Here is a 22,751-nt window from a genome sequence, read left to right as displayed (position 1 = left end):
ATCAACTACCGGCCGGTCGTCTGTCCGCTCCGGCGTTCCGTGTTTGACGCTTCACAAGAACAGGTCCGGAGAGGAAAACAAAGGCACTAGAGGGCTCTTTGCCCGCTTACATTCTACTAGTATTCACTTCACCATCTTCGTCAACGGCCGACCCAGTCCCATCTGCACACCATTTCTCGGGCTGGCCCTTGGCATCTGGACCATGCGCTGCAACCCAGGACCTCCCATGGATGCAACCAGCCCCTCCGCGCGCTTCACAAGGGCGGGAATTCTTGCGCTGGACGAGACAAGACCACCCGGGCAGCTCCCGCTTCACCCCATCTTGGCGGCCTTATATTCCATCCATTATAATCAAATCTTCAGTCCAGTTTAGCCCACCATCGCTTCAGCCCGTCCCAGCTTCGTTTCGCTCTCCCCGCTCCAAGCTCGCAGGGAGCTTGCGAGGCCAGCCACCATCCACCATGCTTTCTCTCATGTGCGGCGCGAAACATCATGCAGGACTTTCCCAGGTCGCTCCCGAGGCATCCTGCCGCTTCCCGTGTCGTCGCAGACCATCCTCAGTGTTTCTCGGTGTGTCGGCTGATCAAGAATTGCCAGTAGCTCGCCTCTGCTGTGCCCTTCGCTTTCTTCATTTTTCCAGCTCCTCTTGCGGGGAAGCAGATACAAGTCTGGAAGGAACCGACCATGATGCCCCCCTACCTAGACCAGGACCGCCATACGGAGTACAGAGAACCAACCGCAATCTAAATCCCCACAAAGTCAGTGCCGAACCGATATACAGCCCTGCAATCACCGACCTCCTGGGTATTATCATCATTCTTTGCGCTTCTTGCGGCCGGGGCTGTCCGCCGGGAAGTACTTGTTGACTTATGACTTGGCGTGGGGTCTCAACACCAAGCTTGCCTGTCACGATGGCACCTCCCCAGACACAACGGGCCTTCCCCGAAGTCGTGTTACGCCCTCGAGGAGGACGCCGGGATAGCAGAGATGGTGCGACTGTAAACATGCAAGCCTCTCCCATGCCATCCTCCACGACCATGGGCACACCCTTGCCAGTGAACTTCCGGAGGAGTTTTTCCGATCTGCTACCAATAGGCTGCAACTACACCAGCCTTAGACTGATGCTAATAGTAACAGAAAACTTTGTTTAGATTGCTTTCTTATGGAAACCAAGCTAGTTGTCCAAGGCTCATCAACTTGAGAAAAGCACATGACTGTCCGTAGCGCGTGTGACGGGCACAAGCACATGCAGTCATAATTATGTCTCTATGATAACAACTATACAAAGCCTTCTTATAGATAGAACCCCCTTTCCCTGCCCCTTAATTGTGTGCTCTATTCATCCCCCTCGGCGGACAAAACGGCGGTGACACCCTTTTCCCCTTTTTCCTCCCCTTTCACTGTGTGTTGTTGTCTCTTTGAACTCCAAGGACTGCAATACGGTCCCTATTCGTCACCGCCGCTGCAACATGCCGCCCGTTGTAGAACCGGTGGTGGGTTTTCCTGGGTACAACCGTTGCATATACCTATCCCTGACGGATACTTCCACTTCCGCCGATTAGCGGTGGTCCGGCACACGAATGATAGCTGAGGGCTTTTTTATCTAGCGGTGTATATGTCGAAGGACTTTTTTTCTTTTTTTTCCTTCAGGCATTTCCCTGGTGTCGTATCGTCACATGTTACCTAGCAGCACACGCGGAATCGTGGTTGCTTGTCGGAGCCAAGATCTAGATCATGGTGGGACTGAGATAGATCAAGTTCGGGGTGATGATGAGGAAGAAGAGATAAGGAAGGGAGGGGGTAGGTATACACGGAAGATTCCGAGCGTCTACATGGGCTGGTCCCTGTTGTGGAATGGTTTTATCCCACGCTGTTGTACGAGGGGAGGAGGATTTTTGAATGATCTCATGTTTTTTCAAGGCACGGGACTTTTGTGATGAGAAGGGGGTGATGCTTTCTCCGATGCTCCTCACTATCCTGCAACGAAAGAGCAAGGGAAGTTCCGTTCAACGGCTGTAACTCACCACCGGTCGGGTACGCGTGACAGGGCAGATTCCCATCGGATTGAGCTAGACCCAAGTCGTCAGTGCCTGCAATACTACTCTCTTTGGAGACCACAGAGGTTCATTGGGAAACGGCACAAGTGTGGTCATGATGTTACCCTTGGTTGGAGTATTCATGCCTGTCGAGCACCAGTTAGAGGGGCTACCAAGTTTATGATGTTTATGCAGAGCGTGTGTGTGTGTGTGTGTGTGTGTGTGTGTGTGTGTGTGTGTGTGTGTGGTGGGTGGGTGGGTGGGTAGGTTTTGACTGGAGTGCGGAGAGGTTGGGTGGGATTGAAGGGCGTGACTTGTAGGGCTTTTGCAGTAGAGCATATTTCAACGACGCGCTCTCGGTGCTTGAAGTCGGGGTTTGCTTACTACTGTGATGACTGACTTGCGTGAGCTTGGGTGGCTGGTCAGGGGTAGTAGTAGGCCATGGGTGGCATCCTGTCTTTGGGGTAGACTTGGATGGAAAGTCAATTCCATCACGAAGCCCCGAGACTGTTGACATTCAAGGTCAACTTGTCCATCAAACTGGTAGAGTCTCCCACACAAATTACTATTTCTCTTCTTTGAAGGGCGGTAACTGTGCCCATTAGGGGACTTATTCTACTCTCAACAAACTTTCTACAGTACTATCACCTGTGTCTTCACGCCAGAGTAATCCCTCTTGACACGGTACTGCAAGTCCGAAAGAAACTCTTCATCGTAATAATTCTTGGGAAATTCTCTGCCAAACCCATGTACCTGGTCAAGTAAACTCCAGCTCAGAAATGACACTAGGTTAGGTAACAGGCAGTCTAGTCGAATTCATACATTGATAGACATTCCTAGCCTGTGCTTGAACAGTCAACATGGCGATGTATGAGCATGTTGTCTCATTAGGTAAATCTCAACGCCCAGTCAGTGAAGCCTAGCATCATCACAAAATCAAGTTGAAGTCAACAAACATTCCAACACGCACAGTCAAACCCATCCAACTACACCCGAGAGAGATACTCCATCACCCCGTCAAGCTCACAATAGACACCAAAACCCATCTTCTTCACGTCCCAAACACCAAACCAATATTCCCCCCCCTCAAGTCCGAGAGCCAAGAACTCTCCCAACCCAACAACAGAAGTATCATACCTCAGCCCGGCTTCCCCCAGAAGAACAATCGAACACGACAGAAATCTTCCTACCTTTGCTACCACCCACCACCCCCGGACCCCAAAAAGCTATCGAAACCTTGTCCCATGGGTCAGCTTCCTATGGTTTCGGCAGGTGCCTAACTAAGCCAATGTACCTATATCTGCTGCACCCTTGGAGCGGAAAAGCCCCCAAGTCTGGTACAGAGGTAAGTAGAGACGGCACACGGCACAGACGGCACAGGTCACGGACGGAAGAATTCTGGACCCAATGTGCTTACTCGAAGGTGGTTGGATACTAACAGCCAGAGTTTGGATCTGGGCGTCGTTGAACATGCCGTTTTACGTGGGGGTGCATACATACATACTTACAGGTAGGTTGTTGATCTCGGTTGTTGATATCCGCCCCCCTTTCCACCAAAGCCCCATACCTACCTACACCTACCTGCCCTCGTAAAAAAACACAAGTGGATATACACCTCCCTGATAACTTGCAAAAAGAAGAGTGGATATCCCCCTTTCTAAGCAGGCAGGTCAAAATACCCCCAACAATCACAACGAACCCGAGCAAGGAATGCTAAAGTATTTCTGTTCTCTTTAATTCTCTGCTGTGATGAATAAACCAGGGGTTCGCATACCAACCCCCAAACCCAATCTCTACCCCCTCCAACCCGCCGCCCCATCTTCCTCATCCCATGAGGCAGAATCCGCTATCAATATTCATACCATATAAAACCCATTTCATAAATCTATCGCCATATCCCCCCTCCCCGAAAAAGAACTAGTGAATCATCACCCCACTCCTGCTCCTCCCGTCCCTCCTATACCCCGGAACCGACGGCCTCATCATCCGATCGTCACCAGAATGCATATCCATCATGATATTGTCATACGACTGCATAATCTTGAACCCCTCCGAGTCCTTGAACACAGACGTGTACAAATCCCCCACCGCGCTCGCCAGAGTCTCAATCGCCTGAATGCGATCAGCGTCGCCCTTGGACTCAATCTCAAACGTGCCAGCGTGCTCATCAATCCGGCCCTGTACCCTGCCGTCAACAATAAGGTAGCTGACAATATCCTGGACCTCCTCTTCTCCAATCTGCAGCTGCTTGGCGATCCAGCTCAACCGCATGCGAGTGTACGGGGCAATAAGCTTAAGAACGCCCTTGGTCCGCATGTTACGCGTAACCTCGTCGATGTTCTCAGCAATAAAAGGGTCCGCAAGCAGGTCCGTGTTCTTCTGGAGCACGTCCTCGTACTTGTAAATGTCATCTCGTTGATATGCATCTACCAGGTCCGTCATGGCGGCGATGCGAGGGTCGTTCTTGTAAGGCTTGGTCTCCTGACTGTCAAAGGGGTTGATGTCCGACTTCATGAGCATGGTTGTCAACAGCAAGTATTTGAGCACCTGGATCCGCCTAAGATCGCCGGCCTCGTCGTAGTTGCGGAAAGCTTCGAAAAAGTCGCTCTGGGCCTCTTTCCAGTTCTCCTCGCTCATGTGCATTTTGCCGCCGCACTCGCGGATGATGCCCTGAATCTTGGGATGAGGCACTGCCGACTTGACTTTCAGCGCCTTGTTGTAGAGAATCTTGAGCTGGTTGTTGTTGCGCATCGCCGAGTACATCTGAATCTCCAGGGCGTAGATCTCGAGAGAATATGTGCCTTTGCTGGGGTCGTCGGTTCCGTCCTCCTTCTGGCAAGCCTTGTGAAGCTCCTTGATCTTCCGGGTCATGGCGTGGTAGTCCTTTCGATCGAGCAGTAGCCTGGCGAGCTTGATGTTGGTCTTGAGCCATAGACGCTCGTTGTTGGTGTTCTGGAAGCATTTGAGGGTTTCGGAGTAGAATTGCTCGATGAACTTGACCGCTGCCGGGTTGTCGGCTCCTTTCTCGACATAGTTGAGCATGTTGTCGATCGACTTCTCTGAGTAGTTTCTGGTGACGGACGATTTGACATATGTGAGGAGCTCCTTGTAGTGATCGAGAGCCTAGATGGAAGCCGGTCAGCATGTGTCGACCCATCTGTTCCGGATATTCACGATGCACTCACCTGTTGATACCGGCCGAGCTTAAACTCCAGCTTGGTGGCTTGCTTGAGGCCTTTGAAACCCCATTCTCCCTTCTCTGGTTCTAGCGATGGAATACTGAGAAACTCCGTGATAGCCTCTTCGGGATCGCTCGTCTTGGTCTGTTTCGCATTGTAGTATTTGTTCTCGATGTCGACATCACCGCTGTCCTCCTCCTCCTCGTCTTCGTAGTCGAAGTCGTAGTCCTCATCAGAGGCTTGCATGAAATCGTCGTCAGACATGATGATGACTGAGTAGTTTACCAATCGATCTGGTACCTAATTGGTGTGGCGATGATGTGGGGTCGCGAGTTTGGGAGCTCCGAAAATCGAGAGTTGTTGTTTCCAGGACAGCTCCCCGCTGGAGGTTGTTCCAGGCAGTTGTGGTAAGGCTGAAGCTGATTGGGATGGTGGGGATCTGGTTGCCAAGTGTGGGGGTAGTGCTGTGGGCCGCGCAAGGGTACGAGCCGGTTCCCGCTATTTGCATATTATCTCATGGGAAACAATTTCGAGACATGCGCAAAACATGTATTGATAGATGCTTGGGGCTACTCTTTCAAGTCGGAAAGCAACAGGTCCCCTTACTTTCTCTGACTACCTAAATAGTAACTCAGAATCCAAGTGCCTTTTCTTTGGTTATTTTCGCCTTAAGCAAGAGATCCAATGTAGGCAGGAAAATGGAGACTATGACAAAGCAAAGGGCTGAAATGATATTCAACAGACCTCTTGAGCATATTTGAAGATCCTCAAAAGTTTGCTCGCTATCACAAGACACCTCTCTGCTATTTTAAGTGGTCGATTGATCATTCTTTCAAATTGCTAACACAGTTGAGAAAGTTTGAAATATTGGCCTCGAAACGCGCAAGTGACATGTAATTCACTAGGTAAGCGCCAGGGTTAGGGTCCAGTATTCATGCGGCACTTGGGCCCGAAAGCTAAGACCCCTGCCTCCATGCTAGCCCCACAATTAATTGCGGTCGCAAAACACCTATCACTTTCGCCTCTTCTCTGCTCACTGCGTTTTGTTTCCACCAACAACATTTCCATCACCCACTTCAACGCAGCGTGAGAGCAGCAACAATACCGACAAGATGGGTTCCGGAGACCTTAACATGAAAAAGAGCTGGCATCCCCAGCGGTCAGCCAATCTCGCAGCCACTCAAAAAGCCGAAGCCGAAGCGATTGCCGAACGCAAGAAACTCCAACAGCGACTCCAGGAGATTGAAGAGGAGCGAAAAAAGGAGGAGATTCAAAAGGCGCTCGAGGCGGCAGGCGGCAAGCGCAAAATTGATCGCGTCGAATGGATGTACGCTGGGCCGACTGGGCAGGCTGGAGATGCCGCGGAAAACGAGGCCTACCTGCTCGGGAAGCGCCGCATCGACAAACTGCTTCAGGATAACGAGGTGAAGAAGCTCTCGAAGCAGTCTGCGATCGAGGATGTTGCTGCGGCCCCAGCTATCGCTAACCCTCGAGATGTCGCCGCAAAGATTAGGGAGGACCCACTGCTGGCGATTAAGAGACAGGAACAAGAGGCATATGAAAAGATGATGAACGACCCAGTCAAGAGGAGGCAAATTTTCGCGTCGATGGGTATCGAAGACCCCCAGTCATCCAAGAGCAAGGAAGAGAGGAGGCACAAGCATCGCTCCCACCATCACCGATCACACCGTCACCGTGACGACGACAGAGATGGCGAGAGGCGTTCCCGACGGCACAGGTCAGAATCCAGGGACAGATCCAGGAGTCCTCGACGACGCGACTCTCGCGATGATGATCGACGAAGACGCAGAAGAGACTCACCCGAGCGCCGAGGTAAAGACAGAAGAGACAGCCGCGACAGAAGAGACAGCGGTGATAGGAGAGACAGTCGCGACAGGCGGGATAGCCGTGATGGAAGGGATAGCCGCGATAGGAGAGACAACTATGAAAGACGAGACAACCGCGGCAGACGAGAGAATGACGAGAGACGGGACAGGCCTCGCCGGGATTTCGAAGATCGCAGTGGCAACCAGGACCACAGCGCGCAGGAGGAGGAGCGTGCGCGTAAGCTTGCCGCCATGCAAGAGGCGGCTACCGACCTGGACAAAACCCGCCAAGAGAGGCTTGCTGCCATCGAGGCTCGAGAGCGGGCAGAAAAGGAGGCAGAGGACTTGGCTCGTCAGCGAAACAAGAGATACGGTGGTGATGCTGGGTTTGCCAACAAACTTCACAGCAGAGCGGCCGAGATGAAGATTGCAGACCGGGCCGAGCGACGGTAACAGGTTTTAGGTCTCATGGGACAAGGATGTAAGGTTATGGAGTGGTATTCGGCATAAGGAAGCATGTTTATGGTTTTGAAATACATTTGATACCCGGAGGACAGGTCAGTTCTCGCAAAGATGGTAGTTGGGTAGGAGGAAGGAGAAGTTTGTAAGGATATATCCTCGTCGGCCGCAGAAGTTTGTTCATTTAAGATACAAGGTTCATCGTTGGTGGAAGCCCGCGTCAAGAATGATACCCTGGTTTTAGTATCGAGAACAACTATACCGCCAAGGTCAGGACTGATTTTGCACAAGGTGAACTGATCATAGGGCGGGAGACTTTTTGTTGAAACTTCCAGGTGGATTATCTGTCGAACTGAATGCCGTCTGCATGTGAAGAGGAGAGGGGTGCCGAGAGCTGAGCAAGTTATAGGCAATCGATATCTGTCTTTATTGATGCAAGTTCACTGCCTGGCGGGAATCTAGACGGGAAGGTGGTGGGGTGGCGGGAGGGTGTCATCGAGCTGTTAGTTCTAGGGGAATACTCGTCATGGAAGGTGAGTGGTGAGAGTAAGCAGTTAGCACGATACATTCTAGCCGACTGAAGGGCTTTCGAAGGGTTACCCAATCGGACAAGCACAGGATACTAACACAACGTATGTCAGGTAGTTATGCTTTAAAGACAATTTCTGGATCTTATGATATCGCGTTCTGATGCTCAGGAGAGCCCTACCACCAAAATCCGTTCCCCCACCCCCGACGTTTATAAATTCGCCGGCAGGCCCTAGTGAGCGCTAACACTGAACCGAGTCGCGCCCCACAGCCACAGCGCTACCCCCCATTTCCCAAATCCGCACCGTGCCCTTCATGGTCTGGAACTGGCAAGCTGGAAGGCCGCTAATACTTGGCTATGAACCTCGAATATCCACTGTGGTCAGGGGCGGGTCGTCACTGGTGCGCTGCCAATCTCGCTGACTTCATCTCCGGCTTCAATTTCACCCCCCGGATCTATCTTGGAGCCTCCCACGTTCCCAAGTCCCTTCCGCTCATTTTCTGATTCTGGCCTCCAAACCGGCGTCGCGCATTCTGTACCAAGTAACACACATTCGCTCACTGCCGCCGCCCAAACCACCGCCGTCTTCTGCACGCGCCTGCTCGAGTACTTTGTTCAATTGACACACACTTGACCCGCCCGCCGTCCGTCACCTGCCTGCCTGCCTGCGACTTCTGGTGTCCCAAACCTTCGTCCACTGCTTTTTTACTTTTTCAAACTACTATTTTATCTCGCCCCGACAGTTCGGATCGATCCACAGTCCGACGTCCATCGCAAAGAAACTGAATCCAATAGAGATAGTACCACTCGCGCGCGCAACGAACAACGCACCTTGCTTTTGCTACTGCCACTGTCTTTGCCATAGCCCACGCGCTGTCGTCCCAACTCACCACCAGGTCCATCCGCACACCGAAGCAAGTATCCCATTTCCTGTCTCGCCCACACTCGCACAATGCCTTGCGGTATCGGGGGTTCCAAGACGGTGCAGCGCAAGCTCGTCTTGCTGTAAGTTGCCCCGATTGGTCTTGTGGAGCTCCTCGGAGCTTTCACCTATGATGTCTGTGCAGTCCATCTAACCTTGGTCCCGAAACAGCGGCGATGGTGCTTGCGGAAAGACATCGTTGCTCAATGTCTTCACCAGAGGGTATGTTGTTGTCTGCGCAATGTTGCCGCCCCTATCTTGACGAGCAATATACTCAACTTTGACCCACAGCTACTTCCCAACGGTCTACGAGCCGACGGTTTTCGAAAACTACGTCCATGGTGCGTTTTTGGAGGAACATCCAATGAGGAGAGTCAAAGGCTCTGGGACTTGCACTAACTGGGAGGTTGATAGATATTTTTGTTGACAATGTTCACATTGAGCTTTCACTGTGGGACACAGCCGGCCAAGAAGAATTCGACAGACTACGAAGTCTTTCCTACGGTATATCCCACAGCCACACGTCGTACGTCATTAGTGACGGTGTACTGACAATAAGCCCAGATGACACCGATTTGATCATGCTTTGCTACTCGGTCGATAGCAAAGATTCGCTTGAAAACGTCGAGAGCAAATGGGTGGGCGAGATCGCCGATAATTGCCCAGGGGTGAAGCTTGTGCTGGTCGCGCTAAAGTGCGATCTCCGCGAAGGGAACGAGGAAGAGGATGGTGCCAACGAGGACGGCAACCCACGAGAAAAGAAGCCTATGATCAACTACGACCAAGGACTCGAGGTTGCGCGCCGAATCCACGCCCTCCGGTATCTCGAGTGTTCGGCCATGCGCAATAGGGGAGTTAACGAGGCCTTCACCGAAGCCGCGCGGGTTGCCTTGTCTGTGAAGAAGGAACGAGACGAGTCCAAGTGCACCGTCATGTAACGCACTCTCTCGGCCAGTCAACCACCCACGAGGATCGGCCGGGCACACGAATGCACATGCTTCATATCACGACCATATCATCACAGCAACACCGGGCGTTGGTCCTTTTATGGTGTTCTCAACAGACCAATTTTGTTTTTCGGTATCATTCTTCCGCAGATGTTTTTTGGGTTAAAGAATCCAGACGACTCCGGCGCTTCACGAGGCAGTTTCATTTGTATTGTACATATATATATTTTTTTCCATCGGGTCCGCAAAACGACGAGAGGGGTATGTGATCACGTACCGCTCAACACCAGTCTGGGGTTCTCAAACATCCAGATAAGACGCAGAAGAATCTGGGGGCGAGTCATTTGGAGGTGGAAAAGGCACATGTCGGGGTGGTTTTGGGAGATCAAGAGGTTGCCGTTTTGCGAGGGGCTTGAGGTTTCGCTTCTGTAAAATGTTTTTAATCTGTCAAATTGTTCTGAGGCGTGTTTTTGTTGCTCATTGTGTCCTGCGAATCGAGAAGAGGCTGCTGCCATAAAGGAGTAGATCGTTATCGAGTTTGCACCTATACACATGACCATATCAGATCCACCCTGTGCGAATGGTCTTTTCAGTTCGACGATGACGTTGAAGGAAGCGGTCAACTGGCGACGAGATGCAATTGTTTGGCTTTTCAGCACTGATAACGCACAGCGATGATCTTGAGCTCATCATTGGTTCCCAACTCTGGGAACAAGAGTGAGAGATAGAGCAGGCTGAGGCAACATCTCCGACACCTCTCTCATTTTCCCCGCGGAGGTGAGTGGAAGTCGGCCTCTAATCGGAGCAAGCGAACGCGGGGTGGCGATAAGGCGATAAGATGGGGGGTACCCCCTGAAATTCGGAACTCGTGAAATGGCGTCAGCGGCCGCTAACCGTGCTAAGAGGCAGCTTCTCCGCCAAAACAGAAAGAATTTATTCGTGTAAGTCGAGAAGCGAGGCCTGTGACTGGCTGGTTTGCCTCTGAGGCTTCGCGTGCTTCATGGGCTTACATAAAGAGTTTGAGCATCCCACGCATGATGGGAAGAGTCACCAGCGGAGATTCAAAAGATATTTGTAGAGTTGCAGCCGGGGACAGCTTGACATTGGACAGGGAGGTGTAATTCTCGGAGGCTTGAACGGTTCCTGAGACGGGATACTGGGGATGCTTAAAAAGATATCTCTCGACCTGGCTTTGTTCTTGACCACACCACTGTTTTTCTTTTTTTCTTCTCTTTTGAGTCAAACAAGCTCCAACTTTTGCTCCTGAGTTGAAGGCTATACTTGAGTCTCTTATCATCACACGATACATTCTATATTGTTGTCATCTCAGTTGAGAGCCTCACCAGCAGCAGAACTCATCATCCCCGCTGGTGTCGGATCATCAACACCTTCGCAAACTTCACAATGGCCGCCAACCCACCATTACCCTCACCAACACCAATCTCCCTCCTCACAGCCCAACACTCAACAGGCCACACCCACCTCATCATCGGCTCCAACCCCCTCGCCGCCTCCCGAGCAACCCAATCTCTTTCTGCTGGCGCGAAGCCAATCCTCATTTCCCCCACCCCCCCAGAAGAACTTCACTACACCCTCACCCAATACATCACCTCGGGCCAGCTAACCCACCTCTCCCGTCCCTTTGAGTCAACCGACCTCTTCACTCTCGGCCGCGAAGAAGTCGACAACGTAGTCGACGCAGTCTTCATCACCCTCTCCCCAAAGGACTCCTCAGTCCCTCAAATCTCAACCCTCTGCAAAAAGAACCGCATCCCCGTCAACGTCGTCGACTGCCCTTCACTATGCAGTTTTTCTCTTCTCTCCACCCACCTCGACGGTCCTCTGCAAATTGGCGTCACCACCAACGGCCGGGGCTGCAAGCTCGCTTCTAGGATAAGACGAGAAATCGCCGCCAGCCTGCCCCAAGGTCTCGGGAGCGCAGTCGCCAGGTTGGGCGATGTCAGGAGGAGGATCATCGCCGAGGATAAATCCTCTTCTTCTTCTGGGTTAGACTCGGAAGGTCTAGACGACAGCGTCGACCAAACCTCTGATTTCAACAAGCTCGTCCTAGAGGGCAAAGAGAGCGAAGAGGAGCAGAAGACTAGAAGGATGAGGTGGCTGAGCCAAGTGTGCGAGTACTGGCCTCTGAGACGGCTGGCGGCGATAAGTGAGGAGGAGATACTGGAGGGGGTTCTCAACTCGTACCACCAGTCACAGCAACAAAAACCATCACCGACTGGTGGTGATGGGCCAAGAGATAAAATCGGGAGGGTCATCCTCGCAGGAAGCGGGCCGGGGCATCCCGATTTGTTGACGAGGGCGACGTACAAGGCGATTCAATCCGCTGATTTGATCCTGGCCGATAAGCTTGTTCCTGCCGGGGTGTTGGATCTGATTCCCCGCCGGACACCGGTTAGGATCGCGAAGAAGTTTCCCGGGAATGCGGACAGGGCACAGGAGGAGTTCCTCGAGCAGGCTTTGGCTGGGGTGAAGGAGGGGAAGACAGTCCTCAGACTGAAACAAGGGGATCCGTTTATTTATGGACGGGGAGGGGAGGAGGTGCAGTATTTCAGACAGCACGGGCTTGGTGACAGGGTGGTGGTTCTACCTGGGATAACGAGCAGCTTGTCGGCGCCGCTGTTCGCGGGTGTGCCGCCTACGCAGAGGGACGTGGCGGATCAGGTGCTGGTTTGCACCGGGACGGGCAAGAAGGGGAAGGCGCCGGTGCCGCCCGAGTTTGTGGAGAGCAGGACGGTGGTGTTCTTGATGGCGCTGCATAGGATCACTGGGCTGGTTGCTGAGCTGACGGAGTATCTTCCTGAGGAGCAGGAGGCTGCGGAGGTGAAGGGGAGGAGGAAGTTGTGGCCGGTTGATACGCCGTGTGCCGTGATTGAGAGGGCGAGTTGTCCTGATCAGAGGGTTATCAGGACCACGCTGAAGAGGGTGGCGGAGGCGATTGAGCAGGAGGGGAGCAGGCCGCCTGGGTTGTTGGTTGTGGGGAGGGCGTGTGAGGTCTTGTATACACCTGAGAAGGGGAGGTCGTGGCTGGTGGAGGATGGGTTCAAGGGGCTTGATTTGGAATTTGGGAATGATTTTGCGGCTGGTGCGCTCGGTGTTGCTGGGTTGGCATAAACAAGGGCCTGAAAAGAGATGCTTTTGGCTATACTGTAGATATTTGAAGCCACAGCTGGCGATACCAAACACACACCAACACATTATTAACAGCATGAACACCACAAAAATGTAAAACACCATGAACATATTCATTCTGCCGCCATGAGTAGCAAAAATAACCCTCAAAAGTAAATAACAACTCCTCCGGGAAGGCTCGAACTTCCAACCTCCTGATTAACAGTCAGACGCGCTAGCCAATTGCGCCACAGAGGATGTTGATGTTGTGGTAGGTGGAGTATGGCCTCAAGATAGCGGCATCCTGGCTGAATTTGTGTTACACTCTCTGGACTTCTGTCTTGTTCACCTTCTTTGACGATGCATCAGAGTCCTGTCCACAATTCACTTACACCAGGGCTGAAATCTGAATATCTGAACCGCGGATCGCGCAAAAACTGCGAGTCTTTCTTCCATGTCTCAAGTGACTTCTCAGATCCGCGCCCTCGTCTCTTCTGCTACTGTATGTCTCACACCTAATCCAGCGTCCAGCTCAAAGTCACGCCACGTACTACTTCCAAACCTCATGATAAGACCGATGATGGGATGACAGTTGGAAGCACAAGAAGTGAGGTCTCCGGCATCTTGTGGTTTGCAGGCTTTGACAGGCAGCACAGAAGCTTTCAGAATATTCCTTCAAGGAATACGCATCTCGGCGCGGTGTGTATTTGGAACGCGGTTCCCAATGGGTTTGCAAAAAGATGAGCTGGATCGGATGACGTTGCCCAAGAATTCCTTTTACAAGATCGTGAGGTCCTTTGATCGACGCCAGCTGGTGCGGGGCTTTATCTGTGGGATGGGATTGGTTAGAAACAAAAGTCAAGGGGTGTGCCGCTAAGAAAGTCGATGGAGCGCATGCGTCATTCCATGCAAAAGAAGTCCCACATCAGCTTCGTCCTTTCATCCCATATCACGAGCAATGTGTGAAAGCTCTCACCAATGCTTTGGCTTTTTGCTGGCAAAGATGATTGACGCGCAGAGCTTGGGCTCCTATTAGTCATGGCCGTGAATGCTCACCTGATATCAACTGGCTCTTCTGGCTGTGACGGGAGCAAAAAGAAGCATGATCCCCACTCCCCACCCCGTTACTCCCATCGTCACTACCAATTGCTTGCTATATCCCACTGGTCTTTCTCCCGGTTGCTCTCATTTTCTCTGTTCACTTACATACCTAACCAATTATCAAACTCACTCATATACATACCTAGAGACCTCCCTCTGCTCACACTGTTTGCCGTATCCTTATGCTTTAATCTCTAATCCTGCTCTCACACTTGAGTGGCACACGAGCTTCCTACCTAGTAGCTTCACATTCCTCACACCGTCCCTTGCTGCAACCACTTAACACGAAAACCCTCCCCCTCAAGGTACGCGACTCTCATTTTCTACCCAAAATCCCCACACATATACAACGTTACGCGCCCATCCATCCGATCACGTATCCGATCCGATCCGGTCCCGTGTGGTGCCCATCTCATATCCACCACCAAAAAAGTTGTGACGCAACGGGTTTCCTGACTCGGAGGGGCCTTCTCTTTGTCACTTGTCCCAGTAGTGGTACGCTACCCCTCAAGCCGTCAAGTACAACGTCGACGTTTTGAACCCTTCTTTCCACTCCTTTGGGTCATTCATTCAAGTCGCGACATATTTCTTCTTTCTTTCACCATTCTGACCCATTAACTCACAGTCCTATCACAACCACCAACCAACACTGGTCACGCCATTAACCATTCAAAATGGCAGCAGGCCGTAAGTCTCCCTTCCCACCACCGCCCCAACAATCATCACTAATTTTCCCCTCCCAGGCCTCGTCTCCCTCCTAGCCACCCTCTTCCTCTCCGTCTCCCTCCTTCTTCTTTGGTTCACCCTCCTCTCAGGCATAACCTCCACCTCCCCCCTCCGCCAAACCTACTTCCTCCGCGCCGACACATCCGGCATAACCGGCGCCCGGGGCATATCTCAGTGGACATATTTCCGCATCTGCGGGATAGACAACACCGACTGCGGTCCTGCCCGTCCCGGGTTACCGTTGGGTGACGCCTGGGCTACCGATGCGGACAATGTGCCCCGGGAACTGATTGGGAGTTATGGAGGTGGCACGACGAGCTACCAGTATTGGTACCTGTGGCGATTTGGCTGGGTTTTCTATCTCATCGCCTTGTTCTTTATGACTTGTGCGTTTTTGGGGAGCTGGCTGGCTTGTCTGGGACGGTTGGGGGCTGGGTTGATTGCGACGGTTAGCAGTGTGGGGTTGTTGTTTCTGAGTGTGGCTGTAGCGCTGATGACGTGAGTTTTCATTCTTTTGATGATATTGTATGCGCATGAGAGGAAAAGCTAACGGATATTATCTATAGGGCTACTTTTGTCAAGACACGTAACGCGTTTATTGCTGATGGGAGGAATGCTGATTTGGGGGCGTACGGGTTTGGGTTCAGCTGGGGAAGCTGGGCGGCCATGTTTATTGCTACGGTTCTGTACTGCGTTGCTAGGAGGGGGCACGCGAGTGACGGGGTGGGGAGGACGAACAAGAGGTGGTCGGGCAGCACCTTTGGCCGTAGGAAGAGCTCGGGGACGGCCGGGTCGAGGAGGAGTTGGGATGGGAGGAGAGTTAAAGATGAGTATGCTTAAGTCTTTCTTTTTTCTTTTCAGTCGTTGTCGATTTGGGGGAATGAAGAGCGATGAGAAGATATACCATTTTGAGAAGGGAGGGGTGTGGCGGGATATGAAAATGAATGATCAAGTTTGCTATTGGCGAGGAAAGCGATCAGGCGGTTCTTTGGACAGGTGAGAATTCTGTATGATTAGTGTCGGTAGTCTGATAGTGGAAAGAAAAAAAAGGTTAAAGTCACATTGAGGCACCAGAGGTACAAGTGACTGAAACGGGATGAAAACTGTTTTTGCTTGCTGGCCTTGTTTACTGACGCTCATCATATCTTATCTACCATCTAACAAGATAGGTAGACGCGTGCCAAATCTTCAAATATGCAAATCATCTCTTCATCTTATCGTAAACTGACAGCTTTTTTTATTCTGAGCCAGCAGCCGGTGTGGCATCTGGATCTTCAAAGAGCACAAGTACTGTACCGGCCTTGCAGATATCCTATCGACATATATTAGCATGAGCTTGTTCATGATACCAGAGAGGGACAGGGGTATGTATGACTTACTCCTTCCTTATGCGCCAGCTTCTTGATTGTGCCCTTCTGTGGTGATCGAATAACAGTCTCCATCTTCATGGACTCGATGCTATCCACCCTTGTATCAGCCAACCGATCGCAACTCAAAAGAATCAGAAGACTTACACAACCAACGGAGCACCCTTCTCAACCTCTTGTCCTTCCGAAACCTCGTTCCTCAAAATCTTGCAAGGCATAGGCGCCACCACGCTCGCGGCAGCCTCCTTCAGACCAAGCGCCTTCTCGAACCATCCCGGCTGCATAAGAGTAAGCTCCGTCTTTTCACCGAGCTGGAAGACGGCCAACTTCTCCGGGGCGCCGGGGTCCTGAACAAGTGTTGTTTCAACACGAGCCCGAGGGAAGAAGGTTGTCAGTTGTGACTTGTGCGAAGCAGCCACCGCCGACCCGGGTTCGGAGATGATATTCTCGTAGACAACTGGCGAAGCGGTTGAGGCGTCTGTGCTTCTGGAAACAGAAACGTTGTAAAGGGAGTGCCCCCGCTGGGTAACTTCCACTTGGACAACTTCAGGAGCCTCATCTGAGGTTTCGGCAGCTGCGTCGTCTCGCTTGACCTGGAAGGCGAATTTCCTCGACCCTTGAGCGGCAGCTTCGCCGAACCCAAGGGTCTCACCGTGAGGTCCTGATGTTGTCTTTTTGGTTTGGGAGGTAAGCAGGCCGAGAGCGGTCTGGGCGAAGACCTCGTCTGAGACGTGTTTCCGCTCAAAGAGTTCGTCTTTCCACTTCTCGATGAAGCCTGTCTCGACGTCACCTTCCACAAATGCCTGGCTTCCGCAGAGACGCTTGAGAAACTCAATGTTTGTGCTCAGACCGACGACCTCGTATTCCTGCAAAGCAAGCTCGAGCTTGCGGATGGCAGTCTCTCGATCGCGGCCGCGGACAATCAGCTTGGCAATCATACCATCGTATGCCTCGGAAACGGTGTCACCCTCGACGAAACCAGCATCGATTCTGATATCCTCGCTGACCTTGGGCGTAATCAGGTGAACCAGCTTGCCGGAGTCGGGGAAGAAGCCCTTGTCGGGGTTCTCGGCGTAGATACGGGCCTCGATAGCCGCACCACGCTCATGGATCCGCGCCTCGATCTCGTCCTGGGTCAAGGGAAGTCTCTCGCCAGCAGCAACCCGGAACTGCCACTCGACAAGATCTGTGCCGGTGACCATCTCACTGACAGGGTGCTCGACCTGCAACCTCGTGTTCATCTCCATGAAATAAAACTTCCCAGTATCTTTGTCGAGAATAAACTCAACCGTTCCCGCCCCAACATAGTCCACCGCCAACGCCGCCTTCCTCGCCTTATCCCACAAATCATGCCTCGTCGCATCATCCAACACCGGCGCCGGGCTCTCCTCCAAAATCTTCTGATGTCTCCTCTGCACACTGCAATCTCTCTCGCCCAGCGCCACGCAGTTCCCATACCTATCCGCAAACACCTGCACCTCCACATGCCTCGGCCTCACGACATACTTCTCCACAAGCATCACCTCCCCACCGTCCCCAAAACTCGCCCTCGCCTCCTGCCTAGCACTGGCAATCTGCGCCTCAAACTCCTCATCCTTGAGGACAATTCTCATGCCCTTTCCACCACCACCCTTGACACTCTTCAACAGCACCGGGTACCCAATCTCCCTCGCGTGTCCCCTCAGCTCCTCTACGCTCTGTTCCGGCCCATGATACCCCGGAACACAAGGCACACCAGCCGCATTCATGATGATCTTACTCCTCGCCTTATCACCCATATCCAACATGGCCTTTGGCGGCGGCCCAACAAACACTATCCCCGCATCCTCACACGCCTGGGCAAAAGTGGGGTTCTCACTTAGGAAGCCGTAACCAGGGTGAAGAGCCTCGATGCCGTGCTTCTTGGCCAATTCGATAATCTGCGGCCCGTTGAGGTAGCCCTTTGTGTTTGGCCCCAAGGCAAGGGAGTTGGGAGTGCACTTGGCGTGCTGGGAGGAGGCGTCGATGTCGGTGTAGAGGGTTGTGGTGCGGATGCCCATGGAAGAGGCGGTGCGGGCGATGCGGAGGGCGATTTCGCCGCGGTTGGCGATGAGGAGGGACTTGATGGGTGTGATGCTTGTCACGTCGTTGGAGGCCGAGGGGTGGGTTGATATTGGTGCAGAAAAGATTCTGGGAGGAGCTGGGAGGGAGGTTGGTGGGCGTATCGCCCGGAGACGGTGGGAGTTGCGTTTGAGGGAGCGCATGATCAGATTCAAGGGGACAAGAAGATATGCGCAAGGAGGTTCAGTGGATGGGTTTTTGGGTATCACGTAGTTTGGGAAGAAGGAGAGAAAAAAGGAAGATCGCAATGGCATTCCTGCCGACTTTGTGGAAGGGAGGTGATAGTCCCGAGGTCAACTGGATGCAGGGCCGAAGGTAGCCGTTCCCCTCCCCTTGCCAGCCAAGCCCCTGATCGATGCGGCTTTGCGCTCGTGACCTGGGCTAGTTAATCTGAATTGGGAATGTGGTTGTGAATTGCTGCTATTTGTCCAGTTGGTCTAGATAACCTCCATTAATTTTCGCTGTTTGCTGCTGTTTTGCTGGGAGCTCCAGCAACGGACTGAAGTCAAGTCTGGAAAACGGCTTCCCCAAATGCCCCAGATAGAACAACGTCATCACTGCAACGCAGTGACCAGGGGTCTGGGCCATTCCCCCGCATTAGTCATCCCCAGCTGGGGTATCCAGGCCGCTGGAGCTTCCTCACCCCACCCATCTCGACGACGGAAGATCTTGACACATCCAAGGACACCATTGACCGTGGGCAATCTCTTTGTATAAGCTGATACTTGGCTCTCGCAACTCACCAGCCTTACAAGCTCTTCAGTGTAATCACAGGTCCCATCAAATACAAACCATCTCTATACTCGATCGACAATGGAACAGCAAATACCCCTCTCCCACGAAGCCTCGGCCGGCGACACCAACATGCGCATCACCAACTCCCTCCCAACAGAAGTAGTCCAATGCCTCGAAAACGCCCGCTTCCTCCACCTGGCCACCTGCCACGACAACGTCCCCCACGTCTCCCTCATGAACTACACCTACCTCCCCTCCTCCCCCTACGGCAACAACCTCCCCGAAATCGTCATGACCACCAACCCCGCCTCCAAAAAGATGAACAACCTCGCCGCCAACCCCAACGTTTCCCTCCTCGTCCATGACTGTAAGCCTTCCCTCTCCCCTTCTTTTCCCCTATTTTGCTAACCTTGTCTCAAAAGGGGTATCCCACCGCCCAACCACAACCTCCCAATCCCGCCGCCTCTCCAACGGCCACTCCCCCGCCCGCGCCGATCCCCCCTCCTCCCTCGCAGCCCTCCTCTTCAACCTCAACACCTCGGCCGTCTCCTCCATCAGCGCGACCATAAACGGGTCCGCTCGCCTGGTGGAGCGCGGCAGCGAGGAGGAGAAGTACTACCAGAATATCCACCTGGCCAATAATACTTTTGATTCCGCCGCTGGCCCGGCCGAGGAGAGCACAATGAGGGAAGACGACGAGCGGGCGAGGTTACATGATGCGAGGGTGATTGTGGTGGGGATAAAGGACGTCAGGATTGCGGATTGGAAGGGCGCGGTGAGGGATTGGGTGATTTCGGGCGAGGGGGAGGAGAATAGGGGGCAGGTTAATGGGATTTGAAAGTTGGGCAGCTTTTGTAAAAGTGATAAACTTGGGGGAATAGCAAGTGAGCGTAATTGGGATTCTAACGCTAGTCTCAACTCCTTGTACGGCGCTCACAAGACTACATGAACAATGCTTTTACTCGAGTCTAGCAACTCAGGGGTAGTAAGCACTTTTAACACTGTGAAGTTGCAACACCATTGAATCCGTTTCACCGAGTTGAAAATCATAATTATTCATAATATTCATCGCCTTTGTTTTCCATCCCCATGATGCTAACCGCTCTTTGCTTGGCTGCTAATCATACAAATGTTAACGCATGCCTATTGTTACATAAAAAATGAGAAACCACCAAAAAGGGGGATATCAATAACCCAGACCAATAAAAACATCCAGTCCCAAACTAGATGGGGAACCCCAAGGTTCATCCGAACCCTTTCCTTCTCCACGCATTTGTATTAGACCGCCGCTATTACCCACCTACCAACCGTACCAATTCTATTGCTAGCGTTGCTTGAACAACGGATGGACCAACCCAAACGAAAAGAAAAAAGTCGAAAGACTGCCAAGCCTACGGCCACCACCTCCGTTGCAAATTTTTCCTCCTACGGATCTGTCTATAATGCTAAGAAAAGAAAAGGAGCTATTCGGAATAAAAGTGACCACGTTCACGCAGCCCACTCCAAAACCTCCAACGCACACATCACCAGGACGAGTGTCGAAGGCAGGATCCTACAGCACGGTGTTAGCATCAAACCACCACACAGTCACAACCAGAGGGGGAAACAAACCAAATAACATAACTCTGAAACAGAATCCTCCCCATAACCCCCTCATAAACCCCATTGATCTGGCAAATCTGCGCCAACTGCAACGCCGACGGCGCCCCCGTCAAAAGGAAGCACACCACCACAAAGATCGGGTCGTCCAAGATGCTGACGGGCACATACTTGGCAAACAGGGCCAAAATAGGCGCCATAATCAACGTCGGCAGCAGCATCCTGCTGATCAAACTGGCAACCAGCAGCTTCTTGCCGATTTCCTTCTCCTCGGGGTCAACAGTCTCATGGTTTTGCGTATTCCGAGCCAGGTTTGCACCCAAGACAACCAGGATCAAAGGGACGGCAACGCCGGCCGATGACCGGAGGGCAGCCGTGACCGACGTCTTCACAAAGGTGTCGTCCTTAAAGAACAGCTCTTGAAGGTCTTTGATCGACGCAACCAGGATGGCGAGGAGCATGGCCCAGAGAGGAGGGTTCATGAATTCCCAAAGGAAGTTGTAGACGCGTTGGCAGACGGAGTAGATGCCTGAGAGAAGTGTCTGGATGGGACGGGGGAGCGAATGGTACGTCTTGCGGGAGATGTCGCAGATGTAGTTGGTTACCCAGGCTTGGTATTTCCTCGTGGCCCGGCCGATGCGCACAGGAAGACCCTTGACACCTTTAGGAGTCTCAACCTCATCGTTGTTACGAATTCGAGGAAAGGACAGAATCCGGTTAAGATCTTCTTCGTTGCCTTCGAGCTGGTTAAGAGTGCCGTTGGCACCATCAACACAGTTGCCGGTGGGTTTCTTCCAGGCATCGTGGCCCTCATCATCCGACTCGTGAGGTGAGTGTCTCGAGGATCCAGCAACAGGTGTTCGACCGGCAGGTTCGTAAACTGCCGAATCATCCGTATGAGTTGGGCTAGAAGGCCGTTCGATGCCTACGGTGTCTGGGTGAACACCCACGAGAAGACCCTGTGTCTCTGATGATCCATCGGGCGAAAGCGCGCCGTATCTACCTTCCTCGACAGTCTCATCGGCATATTCGTCATACTTGTCCTTTGGCGCCAAAAGAACATGGTAACCCCAACTCCATCTGACTAGCTGCCCGAGTTGCTGGAAAATCATGAGGTACAGGATACCTCTTGCGGCAACCTCCTCATCATTATCATCTTTTATCCTGTCCCAGTGAAGACCCTTAAGTGTCTGCGAAAGAGAAATAACCAGAGAAATCGGCAGCGAGTTTGAGTTGCCGAACACGCCCATGGCGGTGACAAAGTTGGAGGCGCGACGGTTGAAGCCAAAGCATTTTCCCACCACACGAGAGACAAAATACGAGACTAGTGTTTGAATGACAAAGATGATGGGGATGACGCCGAGTTCGACGAGCTTCTCGGCGTTTAATTGGGAGGCGAGCTTGGTGAAGACTGCACATCAGTTAGTATCACACTCTCATTCACTGACCGATTTGGAACAAATTGTTGATGACATACTCAGGCATGGCGTGAATAGCATAACATTGAGGTTGGCTAGAAACTTTTGCTTGTCGGCATCAAAGTGACCTAGCCGCGCGATGACGTATCCTGGCAAACTGACGCAGACAACTTCGAGGACGGCGCCGAAAACGAGAAGGACTAAGTGGTCGAGTGGTGGATGCGAGTCGTGGGACGATGTGAGAATAGCAAGCGGCGAGGAGCCTGTTAGTGATATTTGATTGTCCCACGGCTCGCCAGCAGCCATCATGGCCGAGCGCAACGCCGTGGGCGCCCGAAGTTCAAGAAAACCCATCAAAATAGTTGGTCACCTTGGTTCGATACTCGGAGGTGATTGTTGATGAAGACGGAGAAAGGAGAACGGCAGAGGAGAATGGCCGCTAGAAGGTACGGAACGGCGGATGTAAAGCTGTGGGAGGTTGTGGGTACGCGGGTGTGCCTAGTAATTAATGTATGGGTGTGATAGCTGATATGCGCCTGTGCAGATCGGTGTCGGCTATGATGGAAATGTCGGGCAAACGACCCCGTTGGTAGGACAGTGAAACGGTAGGCCGCAATATTGGAGATGGAAAACAACCAAAAGATCAAAGGAGGAGAGCTGTGATGACAGCCAACGTGT

General features: G+C 52.4%; 8 protein-coding genes and 1 non-coding gene across 9 annotated transcripts; 5 read left to right on the top strand and 4 right to left on the bottom strand.

Moving 5' to 3' along the window:
- Positions 1 to 3,867: 3,867 nt before the first annotated feature.
- CSN2 (COP9/signalosome complex subunit Csn2) lies at positions 3,868 to 5,776 on the bottom strand. The gene is made up of 2 exons (XM_062885958.1): positions 5,222 to 5,776; positions 3,868 to 5,159 (listed from the first exon to the last, which is right to left on the bottom strand). Exons 1-2 carry the CDS (start codon positions 5,477 to 5,479, stop codon positions 3,954 to 3,956), a joined length of 1,464 nt encoding a protein of 487 aa, XP_062748984.1. The 5' UTR covers positions 5,480 to 5,776; the 3' UTR covers positions 3,868 to 3,953.
- A 551-nt stretch (positions 5,777 to 6,327) lies between these two features.
- CWC25 (RNA-splicing factor) lies at positions 6,328 to 7,494 on the top strand (the record flags this gene model as incomplete). Its single annotated transcript, XM_062885957.1, has 1 exon — positions 6,328 to 7,494. One exon carries the CDS (start codon positions 6,328 to 6,330, stop codon positions 7,492 to 7,494), a length of 1,167 nt encoding a protein of 388 aa, XP_062748983.1.
- A 631-nt stretch (positions 7,495 to 8,125) lies between these two features.
- Positions 8,126 to 10,457, top strand: RHO3 (Rho GTPase). The gene is made up of 5 exons (XM_062885956.1): positions 8,126 to 9,034; positions 9,123 to 9,173; positions 9,243 to 9,292; positions 9,366 to 9,455; positions 9,516 to 10,457. The coding sequence occupies exons 1-5, from the start codon at positions 8,982 to 8,984 to the stop codon at positions 9,887 to 9,889; spliced, it is 618 nt and encodes a 205-aa protein (XP_062748982.1). The 5' UTR covers positions 8,126 to 8,981; the 3' UTR covers positions 9,890 to 10,457.
- Positions 10,458 to 11,302: 845 nt separating this feature from the next.
- On the top strand, positions 11,303 to 13,030 carry MET1 (uroporphyrin-III C-methyltransferase; the record flags this gene model as incomplete). Its single annotated transcript, XM_062885955.1, has 1 exon — positions 11,303 to 13,030. The coding sequence occupies one exon, from the start codon at positions 11,303 to 11,305 to the stop codon at positions 13,028 to 13,030; it is 1,728 nt and encodes a 575-aa protein (XP_062748981.1).
- A 181-nt stretch (positions 13,031 to 13,211) lies between these two features.
- Positions 13,212 to 13,285, bottom strand: QC762_0014570. The gene has a single exon. It is a non-coding gene; the product is annotated as a tRNA-Asn (tRNA).
- Positions 13,286 to 13,432: 147 nt separating this feature from the next.
- Positions 13,433 to 15,771, top strand: SUR7 (Eisosomes component). Its single transcript, XM_062885954.1, has 4 exons — positions 13,433 to 13,634; positions 13,684 to 14,815; positions 14,872 to 15,352; positions 15,421 to 15,771. Exons 2-4 carry the CDS (start codon positions 14,803 to 14,805, stop codon positions 15,692 to 15,694), a joined length of 768 nt encoding a protein of 255 aa, XP_062748980.1. The 5' UTR covers positions 13,433 to 13,634; positions 13,684 to 14,802; the 3' UTR covers positions 15,695 to 15,771.
- A 197-nt stretch (positions 15,772 to 15,968) lies between these two features.
- QC762_115350 (uncharacterized protein) lies at positions 15,969 to 18,826 on the bottom strand. The gene is made up of 3 exons (XM_062885953.1): positions 16,369 to 18,826; positions 16,234 to 16,312; positions 15,969 to 16,166 (listed from the first exon to the last, which is right to left on the bottom strand). Exons 1-3 carry the CDS (start codon positions 18,573 to 18,575, stop codon positions 16,092 to 16,094), a joined length of 2,361 nt encoding a protein of 786 aa, XP_062748979.1. The 5' UTR covers positions 18,576 to 18,826; the 3' UTR covers positions 15,969 to 16,091.
- QC762_115340 (uncharacterized protein) lies at positions 18,720 to 19,959 on the top strand. The gene is made up of 2 exons (XM_062885952.1): positions 18,720 to 19,423; positions 19,479 to 19,959. Exons 1-2 carry the CDS (start codon positions 19,135 to 19,137, stop codon positions 19,892 to 19,894), a joined length of 705 nt encoding a protein of 234 aa, XP_062748978.1. The 5' UTR covers positions 18,720 to 19,134; the 3' UTR covers positions 19,895 to 19,959.
- A 126-nt stretch (positions 19,960 to 20,085) lies between these two features.
- On the bottom strand, positions 20,086 to 22,427 carry QC762_115330 (uncharacterized protein; the record flags this gene model as incomplete). The annotated part of the gene is made up of 3 exons (XM_062885951.1): positions 20,086 to 20,608; positions 20,668 to 22,066; positions 22,133 to 22,427. The coding sequence occupies 3 exons, from the start codon at positions 22,425 to 22,427 to the stop codon at positions 20,545 to 20,547; spliced, it is 1,758 nt and encodes a 585-aa protein (XP_062748977.1). The 3' UTR covers positions 20,086 to 20,544.
- Between the last annotated feature and the right edge of the window lie 324 nt (positions 22,428 to 22,751).

Source organism: Podospora pseudocomata, assembly GCF_035222375.1.
Source record: "Podospora pseudocomata strain CBS 415.72m chromosome 1 map unlocalized CBS415.72m_1, whole genome shotgun sequence".
NCBI lineage: Eukaryota > Fungi > Ascomycota > Sordariomycetes > Sordariales > Podosporaceae > Podospora > Podospora pseudocomata.
This window is presented reverse-complemented; position numbering and strand designations above follow the sequence as displayed.